Source organism: Hemiscyllium ocellatum, chromosome 9 (genome assembly GCF_020745735.1).
Source record: "Hemiscyllium ocellatum isolate sHemOce1 chromosome 9, sHemOce1.pat.X.cur, whole genome shotgun sequence".
NCBI classification, from domain to species: Eukaryota; Metazoa; Chordata; class Chondrichthyes; order Orectolobiformes; family Hemiscylliidae; genus Hemiscyllium; species Hemiscyllium ocellatum.
Genome location: NC_083409.1, coordinates 82,548,629 through 82,566,257, shown reverse-complemented (window position 1 = coordinate 82,566,257; position 17,629 = coordinate 82,548,629). Strand labels below are relative to the sequence as shown.

The window sequence follows — 17,629 nt, the reverse complement described above, 5'->3', positions numbered from 1 at the left end:
GCAAAATCCCAAATCCACTCCACAACAGTCTGCTGATCAGACTAAACATCCTCAAGTCTCCCAGAAATATAACCAAATTAGTTAGAGTAAATTTGAGCATTTTATTCTGTGGTTTTACATCACTAGCATCAATACTGTTTTACTTATCAAAAAAACACTGCTGCAGAATTCTCAAAACTCATACCCACAGGATTTTTTAAAATTAAGTTTTATTATGTAAACTGTTGATTTATCTTATAATATTGACAAAATATTTCACATCTTGGCTATTACAACATTGGAATACAGTATTAATCAACATAAATTATACATTTTACTCAAGTCTACTGGAAGTGATTTCATCTAGCCAGAAAGAAGAAGGGTATAAACTAGGAGTCTGATTCGACAAAATATTAAATAGGAAATATTATTTATTTGAACCTCATATTTAATCACACATACCTATCCAATAGATTTTCACTAGTATTAGGTGTTAACCAATGCCTATTTTGCCAGAAAGGATTGGTCAGAACTGTCATCACTTCCACCTTTGTCTAATCTACTCTCCAGTGAGAAAGAGTTGCCTGACAGCAGAGACTGCTATTGCAGGACTCAATCTATTGGTCTGTCTGAAAGATAGCAAAATTTTGGGGTGGGGATGAAGGGACAAATGTCTCAATTCTGTGCTCCCAGAATGGTTGATCCTCTCAAAGGGAGTTGTAGTCAGATTACACAAGGGCACTGCAGTGACAGTTCTTCAACTTGTTGCCCCTTTAGACACAAGTCCTTCCTTGAGGCGCCAGATCAGCTTTGTTAACTTGAACACAATCTGTAATGCAAAGTTTCTAAATTTTTTTGGCAAATTTTTCACCATGCTGCCAAGCCATCCCAAACAATAATCTAGATGATGTGCAAAATTGTTTTGAATACACTTAATACATAATGTTTCTAAACTTTGGACACACATTGTATAATGTTTTTCATGATTTGGGATTAATAGTTAAGAAACAATAATGATCTCAGTATAGGAGTAGGCCATATACCTGTATTTAAGAATGCTAAAACTGGCAACCTGCATCAAACTGCAATGTGATGATGTGACTGAAACAGAAACAAAGATCCAAATTAAAAGCTAAACTTAACCATCCAGCTCTCCGAATATGAAAAATATCTCTTCAGTACCAGAAAATTTCCAATATTTTGCAGCTGTTTCATTACAGCCCAAAGCAATTACATGCAGGTGTACAGCTAAAAGGATCTATCTAAACGTGGACCTAGTTTTGTCGCAATCCTGCCAATTTATTAGTTATGTGTGAAGCATATCAGTCAGTGTGATACTTGAACTGCAGTGTGTTATTGACGAGAGTTTACAAAATTAAATAGACATTTCCCCTCAAAGAGTGCAACATTGCATCTGTTACTCTTCATTTATTACCCATGTACTGCTTTGCATTTGTCTTCACTACTACAATGACGTATACATTTGGTCTCCTTATCCATGGAAGGTTATACTCATCCCAATTATGGAAGGTTAATTAGACAGATTCCTGGGGTTTGGATATAATCCTGTGAGATATTTAGTGGACTGAACCCATATTTCCCAAGGTTTAAAAGATGGCATAGTCACCTTCTAGAAACATAACGTCTTTTAGGGGATTTCAGGGTACATGTTTCAGACATGCTTTTCCCTCATAGTGAACTAGGAGGCACAGTGTAGAATAAAGGAAACTGCCATTTAGGAATGAGATGAGGAGAAACCTCTTTCCTCAAACAGGAATCATTGGAATTCTCTATTCCAGAGAACTGCAGATCCTCAGCCATTGAGTACATTCAGAACTATGATAGACATAGGATGCAATGGGAATCAAGTGGTTTGGGGATGAAGTAAGGTGACGAAGTTGAGAGAGAGTTGACATTACATCAAAGTAATTTATAACATGCATCTTGTAATATAACTTTCTTTCTATAGGCATAGATAAGCATTTTGTGTGAATCTTAAATACATGGCAAATATTAGAGCATCAAGACTCTACTGTAGTTGGAAAATTGACCTTGAGTATAGGCCCTTTCAGATGAACTTGTAAGTCAACCAATTATGATGGTGCTCCAAGCTTGTTTGGAGAAGCAGACAATATGAGCATTAATACATACTTCACCATACAAGAGTGCTGTGGCGTTCAGATGAGAGACTTACATAGGATGACACTTTCAGCTGGTTTGTTATGTGACTTACATAAAAGCCCTTTTCATCCATTTGAGAAAAAGGAATGACCAGCAAAATGCAGTGATTAACATGTCTCATACCATACTGACTGCAATCTTTTAACTCTCACAGAGCATCACTGGAGGCAGTGAGAGGTAACAAAGGAAGCAATGCAGTCCTCAGAGGTGTGGCACACTGAAGAAGCATAGTCACATGATTCCTGCACACCCTTCATCAGTGCACCTACATTCACCTTTGTGGGTCCAGCTTCACAGATAAGAAGGGTAGCACAAAGTGAGGAGTACCTCACATGACCAGGAGTAAATGCTTAAGGCAGAGGCAGCATGGAATGGCCACTTAGGAGACTTGAGGAAACATTCAGCCATTCCCATCATGAAGTTAGAGATGTCCATCACAAGCATCAGTGTCATTATGTCTCTGGAGACCAGGATCACTTCTAGTAAAATATCACCAACCTCTTGGGAGACTTAGTAAATTTCAAACCATTATATTCAATTTTATTTTGTGGAAAGACTTGGCTTGCCTCTAGACTTCAGAGAATATTTTTTTCTCTGTCCAAACCAAAGTAATATTCTCAAATCATAAAAAAATTAGATCTATATAGTTGTAAGAATCGCCAAAATAGGAAGACTTCATTAGGTCATTAGGTGACACCACTTTTCAAAAACTTATGGAATAAATCTCTGAACTTACCATTCTGATTGAATTTAGTGAATCAACCAGTTTCGAAATTTCAAAAGGGCAAGGAACAGAAATAAAAAGATACATTTTCTTGATTCTTAAGGAATGAGCAACACAAGGACATCACAAATTTAAAGCAGCTATTAGTGGGCCATAATCAATTTCAGCAACCACATTCTGTTTGATTCTATGCAGTAGATGTCTGGTTGTTACTCCTCCCAGGGTACCATATCAGTGTCTATTGCCACACAGTTGTACGCTGCATAACGTAACTTCTCTTCACAAAGCTTTGCACTACAAATAAAACAGATTTGAAACAGATTAGAAGGTACTTGTATGGTTATGCAACTGTATGCAAATATATATCTTTTCATTATTATTACAGATGGAAGCGCTGGTGGCCCCTGAATACTACAGTTAACCACATTATAACTGCACTTCGTTCTGAAAGACAAGCAACAAGCAAAAGAAATGGGTAACTTGGAGGAAGTTAGAGGAGCAATAAGGGAGCATTCAAGGAAAACCAAATGGGGCCATCATAGTTTCCTCCACAACCCCAAATGTAGAGAAGAACATTTACTTGCATGATGACCTTTAAATATAGAAAAAAACTGTTCAAAGACCATTTTAGGTCACATAGTGGAAGAGTAATTAACTCACTGAAGACTACATGGCCGGCTACTCCAATGCTGGAATTTTTAGCAGAGTTTGAAATTTTTAATTTCTTTTAATTTATCTTTGGTCTGATTCTGTACTGAGCAATGCGAGAGAGTGGAACAATTTCTTCTATGGCTACTGTCAGAAGGACAGCACTGATTAGAACAATGCAATGTATTTTCCATTTCCCACATTAACCAGCTGCATGGCTGAGTATGGCATTGAGTTATGGAACTGGACGCCTCCTAACAGAGCACTTTAGGGAACATTTCCGGGACACCCGCACCAATCAACCCCACTGTCCTGTGGCCAACACTTCAACTCCCCCTCCCATTCAGCCGAGGACATGCAGGTCCTGGGCCTCCTCCACTGCTGCTCCCTCACCACCCGATGCCTGGAGGAAGAACGCCTCATCTTCCACCTTGGAACACTTCAACCCCAGGGCATCAATGTGGATTTCACCAGTTTCCTCATTTCCCCTCCCCCCACCTCACCCCAGCTTCAACCTTCCAGCTCAGCACCGTCCCCATGACCTGTCCTATCTGCCTATCTTCCTTTCCACCTATCCACTCCACCCTCCTCTCTGACCTATCACATTCATCCCCAACCCCATTCATATATTGTACTGTTTGCTACCTTCCCTCACTCTCCTCTCTGACCTATCGCCTCCATCCCCACCCCCATTCACCTATTGTACTCTCTGCTACTTTCTCCCCACCCTCACCCCCCTCTCATTTATCTCTCCACCCTGCAGGCACCCTGCCTCTATTCCTGAAGGGATTTTCTGCTCCTCGGGTGCTGCCTGACCTGCTGTGCTTTTCCAGGACCGCTCTAATCTAGACTCTGGTTTCCAACATCTGCAGTCTGTGTTTTTACCCTCTTGATTGAGACCAGTCAGGCCCTTTCAGCAGGCTGCAAGGGGAAAACTTTCAGACTCACCATCCGAGCTTTTGGGGTGATGAACACGATGAATGAGCACCACAGAACACATTACAACAAGCTGTTTGCTCAAAATTTGAAAAGTACAGCTCAGGTTTACAAACTTTCAGATTCCTGATGAAAGGCTCTGGCCCGAAACGTCGAATTTCCTGTTCCTTGGATGCTGCTTGACCTGCTGTGCTTTAACCAGCAACACATTTTCAGCACTACTTTACAAACTTTCACTACATTTGCACTATGCTTCAATTAATACATCGGTGCAGCCTGTTTAATTAGTCAAATGTGATCACATGGACATGACCACATGCAGCTGATTTTACTATCAGTTAACGTATTTGAACAACAAGATTTTAATATAGAGTTTGTCGAGTCCAACCACAATTCAGGGGAGCTTAAAATTACACTGTGGGATATTAGGATACAAGAGGTTTACTGCATCTACACAGAATTATTTAACACATTCACTTACATATTAGACAAATTAAGTTGAATGTAATGCAATAGTCTATCGATTTTTTTGTAAATACATTTATTAGCAGTTTTTTTAAACTTTACAAACATATAAAATTATTGAAAAAAAGTCAATCAGTATAATAAAAAGAAAAAAAAACAAATTACAATACAACTACTATCTACTAACTACTAACCTACTCTATAATACAAAGCAAACCCTAACATTGTGCAAAGCAACATCAAAAAAAAAGAAAAGCAAAAACAACAAAAAAAAATACAAAATACACAACAGCTATGCTCGGCACAAGGCTCCCAAACAAAGGAACGGGAGCATTGTATACATACCCATATTAACTCGGAAGACCCCTTCCAGGGCCCAGGGCTTGACAAATCTAATCATCCTGGTTAAACAAGCGTCCTAGTTAAGATAACTGATAAATCTATATCCAAATAACTCATATAGGGCTGCCATGTCTTATAAAAATTGTCTGTTGTGTGGTGCACCATGTTTGTAAGAAGGTCCGAGGGAATGTGCTCCATAATTAATTTCTGCCATCCCAGCAAGCCCGGTGCGTTCTCAGATACCCAATTCATCAGAATATTCTTCCGTGCACAGTATGCAAGAACATTAAATAGTTTCTTTCCATGCCCATCTAAAGATGGTAAATTCGGTAGACCTAAGAGGAGAGATATCGGGTCTACTTTGACTTCAGTCCTCAATGCCCTTCCTATCTCTCCCCCACAGCGCTCCAAAAACCATGGAGCCTGTGGCATGTCCAGAAGCAATGGGTAAGAGTACCTACACTTATTTTACATTTGGGGCACACTGAAGATGCCCCTTTTTTAAACTTCACCAGACTGTCTGGTGCCAGATGAGCCCTGTGCAGAACTTTTAACTGCGTAGTGCATGTTCTGTTACAGATTGAGATCTTTCGAGTATCCGCCCATATGTTCTCCCATGTTTCAGAAGAGATCTCCACTCCTAGCTCGTGCTCCCAGACCTCTCATAACCGGTTAATATCCTGCCAGGCCCTGCCACCCAGCATGCGATAGAGGGCACTAACCAAAAAGGTGCTTGTGGAGCGTAGCAACATCCTCTCTGTATCGGGCTTATAGGGCTTAGTGAGAAGCGTAGTCTTCTTCTGGATGAAATCCCTAACCTTCAGGGAGCCTGACAATTCAGAGATTTATCCTCCGACCTCGATTTTCGAGGTCGTTGATATGGTTGCGCAACGCTTGCGCCTCTTGCTCCAGCACCTGGATCTGACTGGATGGGGATTCCATTGCAGTTCCCGAGACCTTAGTTTGACCCTCCACCTCCTCCAGCCTCTCCCAAAGGCTCTGGATCTGCTGCTCGTGCTTCTGCAGCATGGATGCAATAGGTTGCACCTGGGCACGAATCTCCCCACGGATTTCCTCAATCGCAGCCGCAACTTTCAAGATAAGTCTCTCCATCGCCACAGCCAATTCCTGTGAGTTTGTCAGGTCCCCAGGAGGTTCAGGAGAGGCTGCTGCTGCAGCAGTCTCTGGTGTGGTAGGTGCTGCAGGGGAGTGTCCTCCCTGCTGCTGTTTGCTTGCTCCTTTTCCCTTTGGCATCCTTCCCACTCCCAAATATTAAGAAACATGTGTTCTATAAGATTTTAAACTAATATTTCCACCGCATAAGTTGGCCAGGGATGGCAAAAAACACTGGTATGCCTTGGCTGTTAGGCAGAGCTGTCTACAGCGTCCTACAGAATCGCCGCCTCCTCCCGAGTCCTATCAATATTATTTAAGATTAAAGTACAAATAAGGCTCCACATAAAGAATAGCAAAATGCGGTGCTGAAAAAGCACAGCAGATCTTGCAGCATCAGAGGAACAGGAGAGTCGACATTTCTGGCATAAGCTCTTAGTGTGTGTGTGCGTGTGTGAGACGAAATAAATGGGGAGTTGGGACTGGTGGGGGAAAAGGTGGCTTGAAAGGTGATAGTAGACGCAGGTTGGGGGTGTTGGTGATAGATCGGAGCAGAGGGTGGAATGGATAGGTGGGAAGGAAGATGGACAGGTGCAACCCAAAGCATCTAAAATGAACATCTTACTGACATAATCAATACAAAACAATTTATCACTTCTGTCATTAATATTTTAGTAAGCAACACATCCCTACTTGCAAAGCATACCAAGAATACATTTGGTGGCATTTATATTTCACGAACTTTGCAAAGTTAAAATCAAGTTGCACTAATGCTAAACCTGGACTATGAGGTGCTAAGGGACACAATGACTCAAATAATGGTAAGTTAAACTATTTTTATCCCAATCAAGCCTTGATGTTGATTTTATAAATGCAACTATAGCATTGCATCAACTAAAATAGCACTATGGCTGCGGCACAAAGTGGATAAATCTCCATAGCAGTAATTTTTCCTCCACTTGCTGAATTTAACATTCAGCCACTCTTGAAAAGTCAGCATTATTTTAGACTTCAAAAAAGAATACAACAGAATGTAATTTTAAATACATTATATAGTGAGTTTATCCAAATCTCTTCCCTCAGTTTTCCTTTTGAATATTATGTAAATGATAGGTTCCATAAAATCTTTTAGACAGAAAAAAAAAAGTTGGGAAGATTAGTTCTATGACTTCGATCGGAACGAACACATAATCCACCCAGTAATAACATGTATAGGATTAAACTAACTTCATATATGAAACTTTAAGATGGAGCTAAACTGCACCATGTGAAAACAGGAACACAGGGGGGTCACCTCCCACCATGTACGCAGCAGGTACTCATGTGAGTTGACCAACGTTGTCTATCTCATACGCTGCAGGCAAGGATACCCTGAGGCATGATACTTTGGTGAGACTGAGCACAGGCTATGGTAACAGATGAATGGATACCGCACAACAATCAACAGACAGGACTGGTACTTCCCAGTCGGGGAACATTTCAGCACTCCGGGACGTTCTACCTCGGACCTTCAGGTGACCATTCTCCAAGGCAGACTTCAGGACAAGCAACAATGTGGCTGAGAAGAGCTGATAGTCAAGTTTGGTACCCATGAGAATGGCTTCAACTGGGACCTTGGGTTCATGTCACACTTCAGGTGACCCCACTACACTACACACATTCACAGACAGACTAACACACGTAGACACTCCTACAGACACACACACACTCCTACAGACCCATATACTCACACAGACCCTCTCTCATACGCTCACACATACACTCCTACACACACCTTCTCACAGACTTATACCCCTGTACACTCACACACAGTCTCTCACAGACACTCATACACACCCCCACCCAACGCGCACGCCGTGTACACGCACACACTTGTGGGGTGAATTTGTATGTGCAGAATTACATTTTAATTTGCTCAAAAACTGCATGAATATATGTAAGATTCTGTAAATCCCTTTTTTAGATTAGAATCAGTCTGAACATTGGGGCACAGACAGCCTCACACAGGGCGCCTCACACCTTCAATGCATTATCTGGGCCAACCTGGCACCTATTGTTAAAGTTCACTTGAGAATATAACGTCAAGAAAGTCCTGGAATTGACGTATGAAAGAACTGAAACCAATATGCCTATTCTAAAAGATGAGAGACTTAACAAACAATCCAGGTCTTTTTCAATATATAATTTGAATTACATCACACTGTAAACCTTTGCTATAAATTCTATGCCCTACAATTACTCCACAACCACCTGTTGAAGGAACAGCACTCTGAAAGCTAGTGCTTCCAAATAAGCCTGTTGGACTATAATCTGGTGTGTAATTTTTAACTTTGTACATCCCAGTCCAACACCGGCATCATCACATCAAGGTCCATTATGAGCTGTGTGAAAGCGACCTAAAAAGTGGCAGTTCCTTCAACATTGGAATGCAGCTTGTAGCATTTCCAATGCAATTTTGCAAATAAAAAAGCAGTAGTTAATCATTTGTATCTAGACCTCCAGCAGGGTAGATTAGAAAACACTGGTGTCCTCCATCACCATCTTGTGGACAAACATTGTTAATGAAATTTCTTATTCAGAAAATCTGTGTAACGGACTCCTCTTCACCTGACATCAACAACTAAAAGGACAAGACTGCAAACTTAAAGACAGAGAACTCCATGAAAGTATAGATGATTCTTCCACTTCTTAATTACACTCTAATTCTTTCTATTCTTCGACTCCTGTCTCATAAAGCTAACTGAAATGAAGGTTCCACAACGTAGCCTCTTCTGACTGAAATTTGCTTTTTAATTTTGTCTGTGATAAGGGTCCACTCAGTCTAGATCTCCATACATCACAGTAAACTGCTTAATTAAGAATAAAAAAGATTGAATGTTCAAGAATTCAAGGCTGCCATTTCTGAAGATGAGCTGGACTATTCTTTGATGGAGACGTTAAAACCTATCCCCTGACTGCCCCCTCAAATAAAATGTAAAGCATCTCAAAACATCTCAAGATTCCTAACTTCTGACCCTGACGTACTGAGTAACTCTTTTCCTGACACAATAAAGTTTCTCCACCATAAAGTCAGGGGTGGAATGGTATACTTTGCACTTGCTTGCATGAGTCCAGCTCCAACAACATGGAAGAAGTTGCACACCATCTGGGTCAAAGCAGCATGCTTGACTATGAACGCAGTGCCATTCAGGCTTCTTCGCCACTGTCACTCAAAAACAAAAGGGATCATCATCTACAAGATGCACAGCAGAAATTCACCAAGGCTCCTCAGACATTTCTCCACCCAAATCTCCAGACTATCCATACCCTGCTGTATCCTCTAGCAATCCTCCTCAATATCCATAGCTCCCTGAATCTTTATGTCACCAAATGAGATCATGTTCATTCTCCTCCAAATCATTTATATATTAGATATGTTAAAAATGACAGGGTCCCAGCACTGCTCCCTGTGGAACACCACTGGTCACAGATCTCCAGTCAGAAAAACACCCTTCCAACTCTACACCCTTCAAACCCGCAATCACCGCCAACTAGAAAGGCAAGGCCAGCAACTACATGGGAACACTACCAACTGCAAGTTCCCCTCAAATCACACATCATTGACATCCTGCTCAATATTTCAATCAATGCTGTGTGATCACTCTGAATGGCCTAGTCCTGCTCATATTCCCTATGTTTCTTGGATCGACTGAATAAATGGGTGTAAGTGTTTTTGAAAGAGCAAAATGGGCCAAGAGGAGATTTGACATTCCTTAAAATTTTGCAAGTTTTACATAAAGCAAATAAAATGGAACAGTTTTCAGTGGTTGAATGATCAGAAAATATCCATGTAAGCTTACTGTGTCTTGTGTTCCCTTGCCATTGACTAGGTATGATTTGAAATACATTGCCTTAAGAGTAGTGGAAGCAGATTCAATGCTAGGTTTCAAATAGGAATCAGATAAATACGTGAAGGGAAAGAACAGGATGAATGAGTGAATAAGATCAACTTGACTGTGTTTTGAAAAATCCAGCATTGATATGGATGCCTCCTCCAAATAGCCTCCTTCCGTGCGATATACTCTACAAATCTGTGATTGGGGATGCCAAGGCCAGTACATAATGATACATGGCTACATTATTCCACAGGATTATATCTGAGAAACATGTTCGATTGCATCTGTACGATAAATGCATCATGTAAATACAAGCTTTGTTCGTGCAACCAAACTATCTGTAAGGCTCATACGTGAGCTCAGACCATTTGAAATAAACAGCATAAGACTCTAAAAGCTATGAAGTCATGATGTGATGATTCACACAGACTAAGAGAAGTTTAAAAAGTTGCAATAATTCCCCCAATGACTTACTAGTTTATGGCAACTCTGGATGTGGTCTTATGCTAAGGTATCTAACCTCATAAGAGACAGCAATTAGAGTGCTACAATTGACTTCAATAACTTGTGGGAAGGACAACGAGAACAGCCGAGGCTCATGAACTCTTACTCCAACATATGCACAGGCACATATGAGCCTCAACAGAGAAACAGTTTGGTCTTAGCTGACAATGCTAGATTAATGATAATGAGACCTGTGAAATAATGCACAAAATATCGACATTGTCCATTAAAATCCAAAGACTGACCTCTGGAAAAGGGAAAAAAAAAGAGAAAAAAACAGGAATAGAAACTCTTGATTAAATAGAAGCAACAAACCTGGAATAGTTTGGCAGAAAAAGTGTACTGGAGCATGTGGAAGACTCTGGGAGAGCATCTGTTTTCTCTGAGCTGTCAAAGAAATAATAGCAAATATTAACATATTGTGAAATTAAAAGAGAAAATCTATATAACATAACTTATGCAACTTAGTTTATATTTGATGTAACATCTAGATAAGCTCAATAGAATACTGCAAAAAACACAAGAGGTGTTAATAACCCTGACCAGGGACAGAATTACCATGTGATGTATGTTAAACGACCACATAGAATACTAAGATATGTTCATTTCTCTCCCCTCCACACCAATCCAGATACACATCAACCCAGTCATTTTTCAGATCTGTTTACCTGGGTTAACAAGAGGTGGACTAAGGCTCAGAATCTTAGCTTTGTAAACTGAAGATCCTAATCCATACTTACATAATGAGAGCATGGGTCTTATCTGACAATGAAATGTGGATCACTAACAGGTATCCTGGCAATGTGAATAATGACATATTCCACAGGCAGAGCTGAAAAGTATGGCACTGGAAAAGCACAGCAGATTAGGCAGCAACTGAGGACCAGGAGAATCAACGTTTTGAGCATAAATCCTTCATCAGGAATGATGAAGGGCCTATGCTCGAAACATTGATTCTCCTGCTCCTTGGATGCTCGCTGACCTGCTGCGATTTTTCAATGCCACACTTTTCGACTGATTTCCAGCATCTGCAGTCCTCACTTTCTCCATATTCCACAGGCAGGACAATAAAACAGGAACTTTAAAAAAAAATTGTTCATGGGTGTGAGTATCACTGGGTATGCCAGCACTTATTGGCTATCCCAAATTGCCCTTGAGAAGGTGGCGAATGGTCTTTTTAAGATGCTGTGGTGGTTTGTTGGGAGTGGGGTGCAGGGGCACGAACAATATTATCAGGGAGTCCCAGGATTTTAACCCAGGAAAGTAAATAAATGGCACTATAGCATCAAGTCAAGATGGTGTAATGGTGATGACAAGCTGTAATGTTCCTATGAATCTACTATCTTTGTCCTGGTAGAAGCTGAACGAAAAGTGGGAAATACTGAAAATACACACCTTAAATCAAGAGAAACAAAAAGAAGCAGTTCCAGTTTGATATGCCTCTTCAGAAATTATCATTTTGTTCATCTCTCCACGGGCACTGCCAGACCTACTATGTTTCCCTAGCATTTTGTTTTTATTGTAGGCTAAATTAACAAATGAGACTAGAATTAATACAATCCAAATCCTGAACCTGCATCCTGTTATCCCACCACTTTTCATTTCTGCTCCAGTGGTAGGCTCTGCAGTGAGTCTCCTCTAGTTATGGCATCACTGAAAGCACCCCCCAACCAAGTGAGATCAATAATTTGTATCATGGCAGACTGACAGTGTACATCACAACATCATTCCTCTGGAAAGCTTTTCATTTTTTTACTGTAGTGTTTCCTATAGTTTCCAATTGAATGTAGGTCATTGATGGCAATCAACCAGTTCACTGTTGAAGTACCCAGGGTAAGTCACTATCCAACAATCTAATGTACTTACCCTAACTTGTCTGGGTAGATGAATATAGGAGCAGGCAGACGGCTTCTACCCGTAACAAACCTTAAGAATCGACTGCGATCCTCTGAAAAATAAATTAGAGAAGAAACACAAAAAAGAAGCATCGCCTGTTTTTCCCCACAATTGCCAAAAAGACTTTAATCTTTATACTGCTATACTTAAACGACAAATAGCAGTGAGCGGTTTAGTATAACAGGCCATTTGTGCAAACAAGATAATGTCTACTAACAATACAAATCACAAATTTGAACTTTAGAGCAGTATTAAAACGGAGAACAAATCCGGTCAACTATTCATGTTGGCCTGGATGTGATATTCAAATCCACAGCTGTTTGGGGCACATACAGGCAAAAATCCAACAGGGTTTTAAATGAGAAAAAAAACTTGTTTATATCTTCAAATAACCAGGGTATCAACTTGATGGCTCACCCAAATGTCGGCATGTCTGAAAATGTAACACATCCTCTTATTGCACTGCAGTGAGAGTCTGGAAAAGGTGCTCAAATCTCTGGTCAGAATACTCAAACCCCAGAGCACAATGTCCACAATAGCTATTATTGACCAATAATTATTATTTGTATTTTTAAGGTGCATGAATTTCACTAAATTTCAATATGCTCTTAGTGTAGCATTTCAGAGGTAACAAAAGTGCTCCAACATCTTTTACCTGTCACACACAGTGATAGCCACTTGGTCTAATGATCAAAATAAATCTTTTGTCAGACATTATACTGTTTTGATGGTAAAATTTCCTCTAATCTTCAAACTAGAAAACAGGTAGCTATTACACAGACTACGGACACCGGAAAAAGTTGGTTTAACCAACTAACAAGTAACTGTAAATGAGGCCACTTACCATTTGTGAAATTTGTGAGCGCTTCCCAAAAATACTTGACTCTGGTATCAGACTGCTCCAATTCTTCAAAGCGAGCTAAACAAAGAGGTCAGAACAAACTATTGCACAAGTTTCTAATTCTATATTATTAGTACTATTTAATCAAAGTTTAAGTGTCTATATAGCTATCATAGCAGCACTACAGGATATATGGGCAACTGGGGTTATTTCAACTGCGGCTTTAGTTTCAGTGGAAATAACTGATTATCACAGTTAGGTCATACAATATATTTACTCATGCCCTGCTAAATTAACAGGTCTGCTCCAAATAGAATGATATTTCCTGAATTGAAGAGACATGGATAAAGGTTAGTTTGTAGCATCCCAGAGAGAGACAGGAAATCAGTTTACCTTCCATATTGTGCTACATCAGATATTCCTGCTGTGATCCGTGCCACCTTTGCAAGTGCAAAGTAGAGGCTCGATATCTCAGTTCATGGATAAAAATATAAATTGTGGGAAAAGAAAGTGCATTTTCTAGCAGTTATTTAAAGACCAGCAACATAAAGGAATTGGGAGCAATTCACTCTCACTGATTCAGCTCAAGGTGTGTTGTATTGGGTATCTAAAATACAAAGCTTGGGTAGCACTTTTTAGAAGTTTTAGGAGCAATACTGCAGTTCACTGTGCAAAATAATCAAAATTAGAGTGAATGTATTTGGATTAAATGCGTACTGCAAATCAGTTTGAAAAGAAATAAAAATCTATTATATCAAGTTAAGCACAATTTAAAAAAAAAACACATTTTTATATCCCTCTTTCAACTTCAGGGAGTTTCCTTTAAACACTTGTTTTTTGGTGTTGGAAGTGCACACTGTTTATTCATGATAGCTAAAAGTTATGCAAAAAAAAGGTGATTCTCCAAAAAAAAGCAACTACCTTCACCATGTTATGTAGAGCTTAAGTGCAGAAAACCATCACTGACTGAATTCTCAATCATGCGCAGAACTATGGAAAATTTATCTGAATGATTGATCTGCACTTTGTTTTTCAGAGCAAACTTTCCAGTCTTTGTGCCTGCAGCTACAGTCAAGATCACAACTACAAGGCATCAACTCTGCAAAGATCTTATTGTACTTATCGTGCCTCTGATTAACATATAGGACAAGCACAAAGTATATATGGGAGATGCAGGTTGTCCAATAATTACAGTATTGAACCAGGAGATGCTCCTTCCCAAGCAGAAATCTTAAGGTATGGTCTAGTCTCTGCATCATTCACATTTGAATTTGTCTTGGTTGCTTGATTTGTTGGGTGGGAAGGAAAACTGTACTGGGAAAAGAGGAAAGAAATCCCTCCACTATCTTTAGGACCTCATTACCTCCACATTCCTTGATTTGGAAATATTTCAGGCTTTTTCATTATTGATCAATCAAAAACTTGGAACTAACTCCATACTAACAGGTCATGAGAGTACCTTCATTTCATGGATTAAATCAGTTTAAGAATTGCAGTGATTAAAACCAGACCCAGATGGATCTCACTGACTAAGAGATCCTTGATTTGGGGTTGTTAATGTGGGCCGATCAGGGAGCCCTGATTGACAGATATAAACAGGGGATTTTGCACTTCTGTATGTAACCGTATTGTTTAATGTACAAATGTCATTGTCACTGTCTTGTCATGTGTGGAACTGGGATTTGAGGTTTGTCCTCATCTCCCTGTAAAATGGTCGAACGGTAGGGTTTGGGGCCTAGCTTTGCTGCTCCTCTCCCTTGTAAAATTGCTGTCTATTGTACAGCTGTAAATGTTTATTGTAAACTGTTTTGTAATTTGTTGAATAAAATAAAAAAAAACCAGGGAAAAAAAAATAAACAGGGGATTCTCTATTGAGGAGGGTGGTCAGTCGCTGGTGTGCGTCCGCACCCAGGTCGCGACCTTCCGCCTTCAGACCTTGCAGCGATACCTTTACATCGAGCCTCCTCCTAGGTGGTGCGCCCTGGCGACGTATTTTTTCCGCCAGGTGCGTAACCTCAACTACAACACGCAGCTCCTGTTCGTCGACCGTGAGGGAAGTCGCCCTCAAGGTGCTGCCTGTCTTTTACCAGGACCTGATCACTGTCTGGAACATGGTCGAATCGCGTCGCGCCTACCCTCCGGCAGGAGTAGCGGCTGTCGTCAGGGAGCCGTTGCTCAGGAATCCGCACCTCCATGCTCGCGGGTTCGAGTGGCTGTCGGAGGGGAGGGCCGTGGCGGCGAGGGTGACCAGGGTCGGGGACGTGCTGGGTGCCGGGGGCCTGGGCTGGACGTTGCCGTAAGACATAGCGAGCAGGGCTGCCGTAGACGTCCGGTACGTGGCCACCGCCATCCGACGCCTTAAAACGGCGGTGCTCGGACTTGACATAGTGCACCAGTTGGAGGACGCTCAGGTGTGCGGTGGGATCCCGTCCGTGCTCACCCCAGCCCGGATGGAATTTCACATTGGCCCCAAGGTCCCGTACTTCCCGCGGGAGCCTGTGCCCCACAACCTGAGCCGCCTCCGAAATTTTAATTTTGTCCCATTTAAGGACGTTAAAAGGCGTGCCCTGTATCGACTGCTGCTGCACACCGTCCACCTCTTCTCCCTCATCCACCGCCCGGACACGCCCTGGCGTGCCCATTTGCCACCGGGCGGTGGGGATCCCCAGTGGAGGGCCCGCTATGCGGGAGTCCTCCCCCTTTCTCTCGGGGATCTGGGGTGGAGGGTGCTGCATGCAGCAGTCCCCTGCAACCGCAGATTGCGGTGGTTCACGGACTCCCAGCCCAACTGCATGTTCTGTGGTGCTGTGGAGTCCGTGGACCATGTGTATATTGGGTGTGGGCGTTTGCACTCCCTCTTTGATTTTCTAAAAAACCTTCTCCTCTGTTTTTGGTTGCACTTCAGTCCCATGCTCCTGATCTTCGGGCACCCGGTACGGAGGAGGAAGGGCAGGTCTGAAGACCTCCTCGTGGGTCTGCTCCTGGGCCTGGCCAAACTGGCCATAAACAGGTCCAGGCAGCGGGCCGTGGAGGGGGTCGTTAGGGCCGACTGCCTGCCCCTCTTCCGCGGTTACGTTAGGGCCCGGGTGTCCTTGGAGAAGGGGCACGCGGTGTCCACCAACACCCTGGAGTTGTTCAGGGAGAGGTGGGTGCCGCAGGGAGTAGAGTGCGTCATTTCCCCCTCCAACTCTATTTTGATTTAGTCCCTGCCCTCCCCTTCACTGTTTGATCACACAGCATTGCCCTTTGCGAGGGGCACTGCTTGTCACTGGACACCCGGGTGTTTTCCTATCTTCCTGGTGGTGGAAATTGAATAAAGATTTGTACACCTTGTGTCTCTCACTGTGTCTCACAACTGCACACACACACACCATGGGTGCTGGGGAAAAAATAAACACTACCGCAGTTAGGCGGTAGTGTGGGGGTTAATTTTAAAAAAGTAAAAAAAAACAGGAGTGTATCACACAGCAAAAGAAAAGAAAAAAAAAATAAACAGGACTGTTCCAACTCTATTTTGAAAAAAAAAAACAAAAAAAAACAGGGGATTTGTAACTGGTTCCTTGGCCAAATGGGTGTTTTTCCTGGTGGTAGATATACAGAATAAAATTTTTAAAAATGTATAAACAGAAAATTCAGAAGGTCTCCTCAGTACAGGGTCTGGTTTTGAGCTGCCTTGCCAGAGCCCCTGTACTGTGCACATGCAAATAAAGGGTGACCTGGTGACGGGAAACTGGCCTCTGTGCAGTTATTACAAGAATGTAGCTCACCAGTGACCTGCACAAAGGCAATGAAGATTGGGCAATAAATGGCCCCTTTTAAACAATGCCCATCTACGACAATTAGTTTTTAAACATGGTGTGGGCGGTACATTCAAAATTATCTGCAGCTAGGGCCATTTATCCTTTATGCTGAATGGTCTGTAAACCATGAAATCTGAAAAAATAAAACAAATAAAAATTAATCCCAAAAACAAAGGCATTTTTGTACTTACTTAAGCGTTTGAGAGCTTCCACTGTAATTTCAGGATCACCACAGACTCTCTTTTCGACCTCCTGCCAGGTCAGGAGGTCAAGTACAGCTTGGGGAACCACTTTCAGTAGACCAGCTCTCATTGCTTGAATCTGA

At 41.6% G+C, this 17,629-nt stretch overlaps 1 protein-coding gene across 1 annotated transcript in view; it reads right to left on the bottom strand.

Moving 5' to 3' along the window:
* Window positions 1-229: 229 nt before the first annotated feature.
* Window positions 230-17,629, bottom strand: part of hectd3 (HECT domain containing 3) — a 69,209-nt gene continuing 51,809 nt past the window's right edge. Inside the window, exons 18-22 of the mRNA XM_060830521.1 lie at window positions 17,496-17,625; window positions 13,508-13,582; window positions 12,634-12,715; window positions 11,083-11,154; window positions 230-3,178 (exon numbers count right to left, since the gene is read on the bottom strand). Of these exons, the coding sequence (XP_060686504.1) occupies window positions 3,094-3,178; window positions 11,083-11,154; window positions 12,634-12,715; window positions 13,508-13,582; window positions 17,496-17,625 (444 nt within the window). The 3' untranslated portion in view covers window positions 230-3,093. The remainder of the gene's footprint in view (window positions 3,179-11,082; window positions 11,155-12,633; window positions 12,716-13,507; window positions 13,583-17,495; window positions 17,626-17,629) is intronic.